This window comes from Aspergillus tubingensis (genome assembly GCF_013340325.1).
Source record: "Aspergillus tubingensis WU-2223L DNA, scaffold_13, whole genome shotgun sequence".
Classification (NCBI taxonomy): Eukaryota; Fungi; Ascomycota; class Eurotiomycetes; order Eurotiales; family Aspergillaceae; genus Aspergillus; species Aspergillus tubingensis.
In genome coordinates this window covers 1,422,309-1,436,085 of record NW_023336287.1, presented here as the reverse complement: position 1 = coordinate 1,436,085, position 13,777 = coordinate 1,422,309, and the positions used below count along the sequence as shown (strand labels likewise).

The 13,777-nt window shown below is 46.9% G+C and overlaps 3 protein-coding genes across 3 annotated transcripts; 2 read left to right on the top strand and 1 right to left on the bottom strand.

The window, feature by feature from the left end:
• Nucleotides 1-938: 938 nt before the first annotated feature.
• On the top strand, nucleotides 939-2,559 carry AtWU_10777 (nucleic acid/nucleotide deaminase domain-containing protein; the record flags this gene model as incomplete). Its single annotated transcript, XM_035505881.1, has 2 exons — nucleotides 939-1,491; nucleotides 1,547-2,559. 2 exons carry the CDS (start codon nucleotides 939-941, stop codon nucleotides 2,557-2,559), a joined length of 1,566 nt encoding a protein of 521 aa, XP_035361774.1.
• Nucleotides 2,560-7,347: 4,788 nt separating this feature from the next.
• On the top strand, nucleotides 7,348-9,848 carry AtWU_10776 (putative sugar hydrolase; the record flags this gene model as incomplete). The annotated part of the gene is made up of 3 exons (XM_035505880.1): nucleotides 7,348-7,363; nucleotides 7,453-8,963; nucleotides 9,036-9,848. The coding sequence occupies 3 exons, from the start codon at nucleotides 7,348-7,350 to the stop codon at nucleotides 9,846-9,848; spliced, it is 2,340 nt and encodes a 779-aa protein (XP_035361773.1).
• A 740-nt stretch (nucleotides 9,849-10,588) lies between these two features.
• Nucleotides 10,589-12,630, bottom strand: AtWU_10775 (MFS general substrate transporter; the record flags this gene model as incomplete). Its single annotated transcript, XM_035505879.1, has 9 exons — nucleotides 10,589-10,630; nucleotides 10,683-10,740; nucleotides 10,798-11,008; nucleotides 11,058-11,216; nucleotides 11,268-11,926; nucleotides 11,982-12,239; nucleotides 12,300-12,352; nucleotides 12,403-12,483; nucleotides 12,535-12,630. 9 exons carry the CDS (start codon nucleotides 12,628-12,630, stop codon nucleotides 10,589-10,591), a joined length of 1,617 nt encoding a protein of 538 aa, XP_035361772.1.
• Nucleotides 12,631-13,777: the final 1,147 nt, after the last annotated feature.

The following is a 13,777-nucleotide window of genomic DNA, read 5'->3' as shown; positions in this document are numbered from 1 at the left end:
AGGAAGACGTGATGAAGCAGATATATAGTGTCTTTGGTTGATAGACAGGGTGCAGCGGACAAACCGGACATTCTCGACGGCGTGTAGTATTGAAGGACGATTCAAGGAACTTTTGCAAGTAAAAGGCTGCTTGAATGAGTACTGTAGACCGAATGTACGGGCACTCTAGTGCCTTTTATCCATTCCAGAAGCCAATACAGACATAGGAGTCATTTTCAGCGTTTCCAATATGGAGTGGTAGGCTGCCTCGTATAATTTGCAGAATCCACGGCGTGTGCCTCTAACCATGTGGTTGATCTGCCCCTGCCTTGACCGAGAGACGACTGTATCCATCCCAGTCTATTGACCAGAGTCGTATGCTTCGCAAGTACAGGCTTTGACATCTTCGCCTTTGCTCACGTACGTTGCCTCCCCCATTTTACGGCGAAAAGTCTTGGCTACCCAATCTCATTACGACAAGTGTGTTTGAGCTTCCTCCTGCATTGTCTTCCTCCTGCATTGTCTTCCTCCTGCATCGTTTTCCTCCTGCATCGTCTTCCTCCTGCATCGTCTTCCTCCTGCATCGTCTTCCTCCTGCATCGTCTTCCTCCCGCATCGTCTTCCTCCCGCATCGTCTTCCTCCTGCATCGTTTTCCTCCTGCATTGTCTTCCTTCTGCATCGTCTTCCTCCTGCATCGTCTTCCTCCTGCATCGTCTTCCTCCCGCATCGTCTTCCTCCCGCATCGTCTTCCTCCCGCATCGTTTTCCTCCTGCATCGTCTCCCTTCTGCATATGGTCTTCCTCCCCCAGCCCGTGACTGATTATCTAACAATATGTATCCGGTATAAAAAAACATTATGGGTCGTCTAAATGCCCGTAAATTACTCTTCCTTCTCAATAAGCTCGCACTCTGACTGTGGTTTACATTTCGTGCACTTTTCTCATCCTGCATTTCCAAGATGCCATCCTTAAAGCATTCATTGAAAGTCCAGAACAATGCCACCTCCAAACAATTGCCTATCGACTCAGTCCGCGTGGGGCGCCCGAGACTAGACGCGTATAAGAGACTTCTTGGTCGATTTTACGAGCCTTTGTTTCTTTTGCGTGTACTAGGACAGACCCGTGGGCAGCACACAGTTGGCCCACCGGATCATAGTTTAGAGCAAGCACGTCGACGTAAATTCCTACGTAACCTCGCCTATGTTTGTGACTTTACCAAAGGAGGTGGTTCATGCACTGCTATTGGGCTTGAAGACAGCGAAACATGTTACAACTTCTGGATTGCATCCAACGCATCTAGCGACAAAATCGTCGAATTCGCGAAGAATGCTCTCGGCCACCTGAAGCGAGCTACAAGAATCACTGGGGACTTTGATGAAGGACAAGATAAGGCAAATTTTACCAGTTTCTGTCTAAACTTCGCAATTAGCCGGGTGAAAAAAGAGCGTCAGTGCTTGTTTCAAGCGATCAAACAGTGTTATTGTATACCGGGATCTGTGAGAACGGAACAAGGTTCGTAACGGCCAAATTGCAGTCTTACAATATGACAAGCTAACTGGTTCAGTAGATCAGTTGATAAAAGACTGGCTTGATCTCATTCTCGAACAAGATGATTGTCTGGCACTCTGCCATTATGCCTATGTCCACATAAAGTCCGTATTCGCCAGGGTAATCGGACTAAAAGCTCAAGACGAGGAAAGGTTAATGGGTCCTGGAGACAAACGGTCGCCTTTTGCGTTAGTTATCCATTATCTAGGGCGACTAGCAGATCACATCCGGGCACCGTCGCAGCTGGTTGAGGATGCCTGCCATTTGTCTCACATCCTTGACTCGCATCAGGTGGTGGCTATTCCTTGTGTGCCTTCAGTGCCTCGGCCAGTGCCCGATAATCTCACCACGCTTGACGGTGTCCTCAACAGGATGTTGAAGAAGGATGACCCGGAAAAGCTTCAGATAAAGAATCTTTTGCTTTCCATGAATTTTCGGTCTCAATCTCGCACCTTTCAGGATTTCCTGGTACAGTATGACAAGTGCACGGCGCAGGTGCATGCAGAAGTGCAGGTTCTGGACCATTTCTTCAGGCAAAATCTGTCTTTCGTGGGGAATGACCGTTACATTGCTTGTAGCAAGCCGGCCTGTCTATGTTGTGAACTGTACTTCAGGCACCATCCAGCTCGAATGGTTGTCCCTGAATCTCACCGCAAAGTCTGGGTTAATTGGAGCCCGCAATTAGTCAAAAATCCCACGAGGGGGATTCCAGAATACGATTTGCAGCTAAAGGTCCTCAATGAGATGTCAAATGAGCTTCGGCGGGCTGTGGTTGCTCAAATCTTTGATCAGTCGTCACCAAGTTCCTGGCATCCTGATTCCCAGACAGCAATTTCAAGTGACCGGTGGTCTCGCATAGATTTGGAGGAGCTTCGGGAAAATACGTTCCGATATTCATCTGCTGATGTCAGTTTGGAAAAGGAGACAACTGAACGTAGCACGGCGAAGGTTCTTGAGACAAATAAGCTCAGGACATACGTGTCGGATGAAGACTCTGATGCCGACTGTGGCGGGGTATCTCTCAAGATCTAAAGTGGTATTTTGATTTTAACTCGCAAGTTGATTTGGTTTCTTTTTCTGACTTCTTGGAATTTCATACCTTTTCTGCTCTCATTGAAATACGTAATCGCAGATTCTCATTAGAACCTTAATTACAAGATGGAGGCGAGTGTACTTCTGCTTCATACCAGACGTTAGCTTGGAGGGGATCTAAAATACCATTCAAGAACGTTCATAAACTCGACAGAGCATAGGCCCCACAGACGAGATTCCTTAATCAGATACAGATAGGCTACTAAAATCTTCATGCTGACTTCGGTGATGTCTCCGAAGATTGTCTCTCCTTGTGAATGTTTTACCGCATAATTCACACACAACTCCCACTTGCCACCATTGCCGAGCCCATCCACCGTGATGCACTTCCATATGTCGGCGCATATGAACCTGCTGAGCCTTGGTTACCGTACATATGGGGCATTTAACTGGCTTAACGTGACTGCGCATATGCTTTCTGTGAAGAGTCAGCGGGATGAATTGAGAAAGTGGTGGCGTAGCTTACTGCAAATCACATTTTCTTGAAAAGCCAGTCTGGGCCACGCATGCGCGATCTTGGCAGTGATATAGCCCATCCTCTGGTGAAATATCGTGATCATAAGAAGGCATTGGCACTTCCTGAAACCTCGAAACATATGTTCCTGAATCGGCCCGTCCTCCAACAACCACAGCTGCGGTGGTCCTCTCGTAACCTTCATCACCCAGGCATCCATCCAAGCCACGTCTCTATAGAAATTGGTTTGGAAGAGAGTGTTCCTGTGAGTCCAACCCCACTGTGGTCAGAGTCGAGGCTTCCACGAGATTAGCAGAATGTGACTGGTTTTGAGCGAAGTCTTCCAGGTACAGTAGGTTGTTCGGTGCGATGAGGTCTAGGTATTGCTCCGGCCAAGAAGGTTCCCTGCTGTCCCCGATCACAGTATCGGTCACTATCGTAGAAGGAGGAGCCAGGATTTCTCCTTGTCTACCCCCTATCACCATTGGATCGCAATAGCCCTCAAGTGAGAAAGAAGATAAATCGGCCGCAGAATAGATTGGCGAGAACCCCACCCGTCTGACTAAAGAACTCGTAACTTCATCCTGTGGCCAGGCTGGGTGGCTTCCATCCTCAGCCTGGCCGAGAGATACAGTTGTCATTGTGAGGGCAAACACAAATAATGCCGGAGCGAAGCTTCTACCACATATGAAGAGGTGAGAAGCTCGAAACCCCGTGAAGGAGATGACTCCCTATATATTAGGCTCAATTTCATTACCAGCCTGGCTAATCTGAAAGGTTTGTGCAAGGGAATTTCCCATGGGCTGGAACAGCGGTCTGGCCACTTACGTTGGGCAGCCTTGCAGCGACTCACTTGGTCAAATTTATTTTTGAAGGTACCCACGTAGCTGCCACATTTCTCATGTAGGAGTGTACGAATGTATTATAACGTTACAGGGGTGACTGGTCCAAGAACGGTGAGTAGACGTACCACAAAAAGTATGGTAAAAATCAACGGGGAACAAGTATCTTAGCAAGGAACCGCACGCTGCTGAGGGAAACAATACCGGGGCCTTTAAGGCAAGCTGAGCAGGCTCGCGAAAGGTCTTAAAGCACTTACCCCGGTCCTATGCAGGACTCCGTCAACAGTTCAGAGGTAGTTACGTGTATAATATACACAGTTCCGTTATGGAGAGGGACAGAGTTGAGACATGATGAGCCAAATCGTTGCGTACCTCTAAATATTGTATTAAGAGAGGGCACAAAATGAGAATTTCCTAGACGTTTCTACTCAGCGAGCGAAGGATGATGACTAATAATTTGCTCAAATGGAAAGGCGCATGGAATGAGGTGCGTAAAGGTATATGCTATACGTATACTCAGGAAAACAGGTGAGGAATGCGACCACAATTGAGTGTGTCCTTGTAACTGCAGGTACAGTAATATTGGGTAAAGGGTTTTCCGTCAGATTGATGTTGTGGCAAGTACCTCCCTGTCAGTTCGCCTCAGCAGCCAGGAAGAATAACGTTGGTAGGCATTTGTCAATTGGACGTGGCTATCTGTGGAATACATTCTCTTACGTAGATAACTGCGGTATCCGTACTTCTCCATCTACGGCCGATTCTCTGGAGCTAGATTGTTGTTCGCATCAAGAGGTAGTACAAGGATCTTTCACCGCCAAGTCAGGAATACATTTGACGATCCCCTGCCTGGGACGGACTTTGCAAACGACGACATGGGGCAGGTGATGGAGCGGCAATTGCGGCTTCGTGTGCTGGATCCCTTGCGTTAAGCACAACTTGCTTTGACCTCTGAAAATCATGTAGACAAGCAAGGGCCCTTGACATCCCAAGCCCACAGTGAGATGACAACCAATGACCGCAGGAAAATAGTTTCAGCAGATAACCCCTCCCTCTTTATTTGGGTCTCACTTAGTTACCTCAAGCTGTGTTACTAAGCAAAAAGATGCATTCGTAACTGCGACCCCTTATCGAACCTCTCGAAACGGCGTGAGTGCCGACATACTTCGATTCCCTTGGTTGGTTACTCGCCCAATTTGGAAGGAATTGAAAGTCAGACAAATGCACAACGAATTCTACTCATATTCCTGCCAGAAAGGCATGATCGCCGCCGTGTTCGTAGCTTTTATACCTTTGACGAGCTATAGACGGAACTGATCTACCGACTTTGTCAGTCATATCAAGATTTTTGTTGATAGTTTACAGCAATCAGGCCAACCTACTTATAGATGAAATCAACGCGTTCTCTGCAAAGTATCCAAGGTTCGCCCACAACCAGGATGGGCCAATTCATGCAAAGTTTTACCATATGTGTGACTACTTTGGGTGACATCGAAGGAGGCTGCGCGAGAATGAGACAGGCAGTCGTTTCGATTTGCGGTGATCCAAGCCCACAATTCGACGGTTGGGACCGATGCGAATACTCTGGCATCATGGCAGGGAATTTGCCGTTGCATGAATATAATCCCGATACATAATGAACGTCGTACCGCGCAACAGGTTTGCCCTTAGACATATCTATTTGGATGATGTTAAATCATTCTGTAGCTAAGCTTTTAAATATATAATTATTTAAAAATAATATTATTAAACATGAAGAATAGAATTAATTACATATATAGAAAAATACTTTTATATATTTTATTTTTTATATACCATATTATATACCCTTCTGTATACTGTAGATTATATATTATATATTTAATTATATATTATTTTATATACCTGTAGTCACGTGATGCATGGCTGTTCTGGATATTATATATTTAAACCAAGATTCTCCTTAATAAGAGTTGCTGATTATCTGGATACTGCTATTATCAGTGCTTTCTGCCTGGTAAGTCTGTCTTGCTAGTAGCTCAACTAGCAGGAGTCTGTAACACTAACCTGATTGAATTTCTATTACATACATTAATCATATTTAAAAGAGAATATTACTATCTTCAAATACTTATAGCTCCACAGAATGATTTAATTAAAAGAATAAAAGTTATAGTATTATATTCCCTGTAAAGAGTTTTATTAAATAATACTACTGATTAATTTATCAGACATCATTTGACTGTTGTCTTGTTGTGAAGTTTTCCCTACTAGACTGACTTAATATTATACTAAGGGAGAGGATAATATTATAAGATAAATCTCTATTAGAGGACTTGGTTATCCAGTCTTATAGCTGCCTATTGATTAACTAATATATACAAAATCTCAGATATCCTAAGGCCCCTGTTCAAACACTAGCTATTCCTTCTTGTCCAACAGGCGACATACTCTTGGAACCAAGGGGCGACCCCTAACATTTCTACAGGAATTAAATCTATGACTGGATAACTTGAAATTATATTATAATCATGTCTGGTATACTTCAGGTATAAATCATCTAGTTATCTATTTATTAAATTATTTAATAAAAGACTAGAATTTTAAGTTAACAGACTCAGAACACGCATCTCTTATAAGCTTCAATTCACTAAATGGCAGGCATGTGACTGGTTGTCACACTTAGTGGAATAGGGCTCACCAATATGTAGGATTCTCAAGTATGAGTTAGTCATATTTACTAGTTATTTTATGTTATCTGTGAAATTTAGGGACTATTCCACTTTGACTGTGCCGACAAGGACCTGTTATGCTGCGCTCTACTGTATTATTCAGTCTGATCTTTTTTTCTATCTTCTTTTTCTTCTTTTTCTTATATTTTTAATTGGCTTTCTAGCTCCTGTTACAATTAGACCTGCTATCTAGTATATAGTGCAGATCCAGCCACAATGACTGCAAGGAACAGCACACCCTTTCGGCCAGAATTGGACAAGACTATTTGGTCGCCAAAAATATGTTTTTGCTCGATCATAACCCCGCTCGGTATACGAAAAGATGCGTGATGGCGTGGGTGGCAGATTTGGTGTGGTCTATCTGGCTAAAGTCGAGGGGGAACCTGGTTGGAGCCTGTCGGAGCACTTGTGAACTCCGTCTGATTATGCCCAATATAACCAACCGGGAGGCACCCCGCTTTAATATATACGGTTTCTTGGCAGACACACTAGCCTAATTCCACGGATCGGTCGACGATATATCCGTTAAACTGGGTAAAGAGATATCATGTAAATTGCAAAGTTGTGAGAATGCCTATTTACCCGGGCAGGGCTATAAAGCTGGCCCCTTCATCGAGAGGTGAGTTCCATTTGCTAACCACGATTGTCTGGATATTTTGATACGTGTCTGAAGGTCTTTTGCACTCACTGACGCCAGAAGAAAATTACAGTTGAATCGGCAAACATGCGGTTCCGCGATGGTGAGTAGCGGACCTTGTCGGGGGAGCTTGAGCAAAAGATCATCCTCGACGAAGGGTATAGTGAAGTAGGTGCTAACTACAGACTTCAGGAATGTGGCTGGTCGACCCCTCCAAGTCGCTTCAATATGCCGAGGATATCTACTCTATCAACGCTTCGCCTGACAACCGCTCGCTGAATCTGCTCTGTCCGACCCGCCACATCTTCTCGCGCGGCAACACCCTGAACCTCAGCACCCTGCACATCAACCTCGAGTCGCACTTCGACGGTGTAATCTCTCTGGAAGTCCAACACTGGCTTGGTGCCAGGAAAGGTACGCCTGACTTCGAGTTGTTTCCAGATGGCGAGGGGCGCAAACTCAGTGAGGAGCGCATTGGCATCTCGAAGTCCGAGAGAGGAACTACACTGAAGTCGGGCGCATTGAGCGTAACGGTCAGTCCAGACCAGCACGATTTCTCGATCCGCTTTCACTCTTCGGACGACTACGACCGGGAAATCACCAGTCTACTCAACCGGAGCGTTGGCCTGGCGTACGACCCGCCGATCAGCAATGGGAAGCAGGTTGAGGATCTCGTGCAAGGTCAGTCCGGAAGCAGGAAGCACTACATCTTCACGCAGACTGAGCTTGACATCGGCGAGTCTGTCCACGGACTCGGTGAACGCTTCGGGCCATTCAACCGCCTGGGTCAGCATGTCGAGATCTGGAACGAGGATGGCGGCACCAGCTCGGACCAGGCGTACAAGAATGTCAGCTTTTGGATGAGCTCCAAGGGCTACGGCGTCTTTATCGACACTCCGGAAAAAGTCGACCTGGAGATAGGTAGTGAGAGATGTTGCCGAGTGCAGACCAGTGTCGAGGGCCAGCGGCTCAAATGGTATATTATCTACGGTCCATCGCCCAAGGAGGTCTTGACAAAATACTCAGTCTTGACTGGCCGCGCACCCATGGTCCCCGCATGGTCCTTTGGCCTGTGGTTGACGACATCCTTCACAACAAACTACGACGAGGCGACCGTGACCGACTTCCTCCAGCAGATGTCAGATCGTTCGATTCCTGTCGAGGTCTTCCATTATGACTCCTTCTGGATGCGCGCATTCCACTGGTGTGATTTTGTCTTCTCCCCTGATCACTTCCCGGACCCCAAGGGATCCATCGCGCGTATCAAGCACGCGGGTCTGACCAACAAGGTCTGTGTTTGGATCAACCCGTACCTAGGACAGGCCTCTCCAGTGTTTCTGGAGGCTGCCGAAAAGGGCTATCTTCTCAAGCGCACCAACGGTGATGTCTGGCAGTGGGACCTCTGGCAGACCGGCATGGGGCTCGTTGACTTCACCAACCCGGAGGCCGTCAGGTGGTATGAAGGCTGTCTGGAGCGGTTGTTTGACGTGGGCATTGATTCTATCAAGACTGATTTTGGCGAGCGCATACCGACGAAGGGCGTCAAGTGGCATGATGAGGGTGTCGACCCAGCGCGCATGCATAATTACTACGCTTTTATCTATAACAAAATCGTATACAATGCCCTGACGCGGAGGTACGGGGATGGACAGGCCGTCCTGTTCGCCCGCAGCGCATGTGCCGGTGTACAGCGCTTCCCCTTGGTAAGCATCTGCTACTTGGACCATTATATTACCTCGTCAGATTCTGTATCTATGTGCTAACGCAACTCACAGTGTTGGGGGGGCGACTGCGAATCTACCCCCGCGGCTCTCGCCGAGTCCGTACGTGGAGGTCTCTCAATCGGCCTGTCGAGCTTCAGCTTCTGGTCCTGCGACATTGGCGGGTTCGAGGGTACGCCGCCACCCTGGATCTACAAGCGGTGGGTGGGATTCGGGCTGCTGTGCTCCCACTCGCGCCTGCACGGGTCTGACTCGTATCGTGTTCCCTGGCTCATTGACAATGACGATGCAGGGCCGCAGGGCTCGACGGCGGTGTTGCGTACATTCGTCCGACTTAAACGGCGCCTTATGCCCTACCTGTATACACAGGCCGTGCACAGCACGCGCATGGGCTGGCCGCTCAGCCTGCGCGCCACAGCACTTGAATTCCCGCATGATCCGACCGCGTGGGCTGCGTGTGACCGGCAGTTCTTTGTCGGCGAAAATCTGCTCGTCGCGCCCGTCTTCACCGAACACGGTGAGGTCGAGTTCTACCTGCCAGAAGGTCAGTGGACTAGCCTGTGGGACGAGAAGAAAGTAGTCTCTGGGCCAGGGTGGCGCCGTGAAAAGCATGGTTTCGGCACGCTTCCCATATACGTGCGCGAGGGGGCGGTGATAGTAATGGGCAAGGAGGAAGGGGAGGGAGGGTTCGCGTATGACTGGTGCGAAGCGCCTGAGGTCAGGCTGTACCAGACGAAACAGGGCGACTGCGCGACAGTTGTGGACGCCTCGGGGAAAGAGGTTGGCACGTTGACTGTGCAGGACGATGGCTCCCTGAAGGGGTTGGATTGTTTCAGGGGTGATGTGACGGTCAGGAGAATTGAATGATGGGGCTTTGACTCTTGTCGCTCGTCATCGTCTTATAGCATACTTTCTGAAAATTTAGTGGTGGAATACAATTGACAAGTCAAATCCGCACGGGATTTTAAATTCCATTGCTTTGTTCAGAACAGGATTCTTCCCATTTGGCCTATAGTTGCCTTCGTATTCTCAGCCGCCATTGTCCGTCCAGTAGGAGAGCTGGCGCGTCGTTTATTTTCCCACGTGTGTTTACAAACAATACTAAAACGGCTAGCAATCATATAAGTACCACAAGCAAGTACGTATTGTTCTCCACGGTAAGGTGCTTGAATCCCCAATTTCTTATCAATTTACCAACGACCCGCCAGACTAGTGCATAGGGCTGGTGCTGGCGCTGGCCTGTCGGTTCAATACGGTCATCCGAGAATATATATTCGGGCACACTCTACAGCGGAAAAGAACGGGAGCAAATAATCCAGCTAATACCAAAAACTAGATACTAGGGTTCAACAGGTAAGTGCCTGCCTAAGCTACGCTAACTATTACTTTAAATAAGTTTGTATTTAGCAAAACTATGTCCATGCTTCATGTATGGCTTCGCCTCCAAATACAAGTCAAACTCAGTCAGCAATGCTGCTCTGAGAGTAAAGCAATTACATGTAAAACGCTGTTCCCCAGTACAAGAGCATTCAGAGACATTAGCCTATCGATAATGCAACTTGCAGGATATACCCTGCGGTACACAAGGTGCAAAAATCAAGTAAAGGTCAAGCCCCGCCTGCAGCAGGCAACATGTTCGCACGTTTATTCTATAGAAAAGTTAATTTTGTCCTCACAGATTTCCAGGGAAAACAAACTCACTGCCATAAACACTGCGCAAAGCAGGCTGACTCCAGCCCCAAAGCTCACACAAGCAAATCTTAAGATATCAGCTTATATATACCACAAGAAAGGATGAGCGAAGAACCCCACTTACAGATAGCGCCAAGCGTGCACAATTATATCCAACGCCCGTTCTCGAACAGTATCTGGAAGTTCGTTTAGTAGCGCACTGCTGGTTCCCGAGACAACTTGAGAAACCTGCTCCCGGGGTAGGTTGGGAAGCAACTTGAAAAGGCCATTTTGGGCGACGTTAACGAAAATTGCACCGGTGATGGATAGTCCAAGGGTCATTCCAAGGAGTTGAGCTGGTCCATTGTAAGAGATTTTCCGAAACAAGTACTGGATTAGACGAACCTAGCAGCATAAGAGTAAGACCATCGGCAGCTTCGGAGGGGGCTACGACGGCCTGGATCACAGCAAAGGCTGCCTGAGTATATGAACCGGCGCCTAATCCAATCACAATTTCAAGTCCGTAGAGAATGGCCGGTCTTGTGTGGACTTGGATAATAGTAGCTATGTTTTGATTAGCTTTGACAGAGACACAAAGAAGAATTATCACCTAACCTATCAGAATTGCTGGAATCAGGGCTACTATGCTTCCGAGTAAGTACCATGGCTTATAATAACCAAAGCGAGACATTAATGCGCCATTTGACTGAATGGCCACAATCAATATAAAGATAAAGGGAAGCAACCTGACGGCAGATTGGATTGCATCATCGCCCCGAGTGAACTGGAAGTAGATGGGTATGTAGTACACAGTTGGATATGTCACCATTCCTACTGCAGCACAAGCAAAAAATAGTAGGGTCGGTTCCTTCTGCCTGAAAAGATGCATTGGCAGTACCCGACCCTGTAGGGAGCTGGCAATAGTAAAACCTTGCTGGATGCCGAATAAGATCCAAAGTGTCCCTGACACTATGAACAAAGCAATGATTTGGCCACCATTCCAGGCATATAGAGTGCCGCCAAAGTTAATTGCCATCACTAGGGTTGCAAATGCAGCAACGTTCAGTAAGCTACCAACCCAATCAAAACTAGAAAGCTTTTGTCGATAGGGCACTTCAGGTGCTGGATCATTGGACGGAATCACAAGAAGGTAGGTCGGTATAAGAATGGCGCCGAAAAGGAGATTAATGTAGAATGCCCAGCGCCAGGTATACTTTTCAAACCCACCCCCAACGACGGGACCAAGGACGGTTCCTAAACCCCAAACTAGACCTCTGTGTCCTTGTCAACAAGTCCGTCGTCAAGTTCACGTAGAGGGCTCTCACTCACGTCAAACTCAAATATTGCGGACGCTCACGGCTCGTGGTATTCGTTGATAGAAGTTCTAGAATGCCGAAGTACATTCCATTTCCACCTGCGCCTGCAAAAACGCGTCCAACGATCTCAGCATTTATGGAAGGAGCGGCGCCACAGAGTGCAGAGGCAGCCATAAAGATAACAGTGGACGTGATATACAGCCATTTCGAGTTAAATAGAGCGTATAGCTTGCCGTAAATAAGAACCATTGCCACTCCACCGATCATAAACCTATCCCCCCGGGCATTGTTAGAGGTGCTCATCAATATAACCTTTCATATTAAAAATTACCCAACTGATAACCACGGCAAATTCTCGACCGCACCAAAATGATTAACGATAGCCTTTACATTTGTCAGAGTTTCCTTCTTGCAGCAATTCTGAACTAACAAACCGGTGCAATATTAGCCACGATGGTATTATCCAGAGCATAGATGAAGCTGCCTGTCAACGTGCTAGCAACCAAAAGAAACCACTACAGCTGTCAGTAACATCTCAATTTCAATTACAATCTAAACACACTTACTTTGATTCCATGGATATGCCGTTCCTCTTCACCCTCCGGCAGATTTTCATCTAGGGGCTCTTGTTCTAGAGTTTTTTGCTCAGTAGGCCTCTGCATAATGACTCAATCTTGGATTGCCAAGTTGTACTTAGCGATACTATGAGGCACTTGATAGAATCGAGGTTCTTTAGAGAGACACATATACAAGAAATGGATCTGCTGAGTACGAGGTCAGGGGCGTGGTAATTACGTGCTGAATCTATCGGCAGACCGGTGTCCTCTTCCTTTCTGGAATCCAGCAAGGCTTACCACGGAGTTCTGTACTCCGTAATTGAGGTTACATTTGTTTAGAATAGTGTATACAGGGGTAGTTGATATAAATTAGAAGATTACTGGTTAAGAATAAAACTCTATCGGAAAGGCTGAAAGCGGGTCCACTTCCCGCTGAATCTCATGTAACATGTGAACCTCTGCTTTCCTGGAGTTGAACATGCCTTTCTCTGGTGTTTGTACTCCGCAATTGAGGTTACATTTAATAAAAGTGGTATATACAGGGGTAATTGACGCAAACAGAGGTTGAAAGCGGCCCCACTCCCCAGCTGACCCTATACTCTCTAAGCCTCCTCAGTCCCCTCTTAGCACCCATATCTAAGAGGATCCTTCCAGGCGGGAGATCAAAACCAAGGCGCGCTCGGTGGTTGAAAACATCGGAACAAGCTCATAAAGTAAAGCTTAGCTTTGGTTCAGCGAGGAAATTGCGATGGCAAAAATCAATACATAGGAATAAAGACGTATCCTATTCCTCATAAAAATCTTAGTTTTGGCTAAAGGCCAGCTTATTTTGAAAGTTATCTGTCATGAAGCAACAATCGGTCTGCGCTAGTCACTTTCTACTTTTACTGCTTCTAGTTAGCGGCGTGAGATTGCCTAACCAAGAGATTGCGTGCCCTCATGCATGATGCATGAGATGATTTGCCCAGTAGATGTCGTCTGCGGCACTGTAGTCCCTAAAGGTATCTTATTCGCGACAACCAACATGAAAATTGTAGGAGGCTAGACAACTCCTTATTTGCCATTTGTTTTCTCATTTTAACCGCCACCCGTCATGGACAGCCAGTGTAAAAGTCACGTTGAAGATTTTCATCAATCACTTCAACGCTGATCAGGAAAGCTTTTTATAGATCAGTCCATGAAAACGCACGGTGAGCCTTTTGATCCTGGACTTTTGTTACGACTGTTCATATAAGCACAGACTAACTTATTA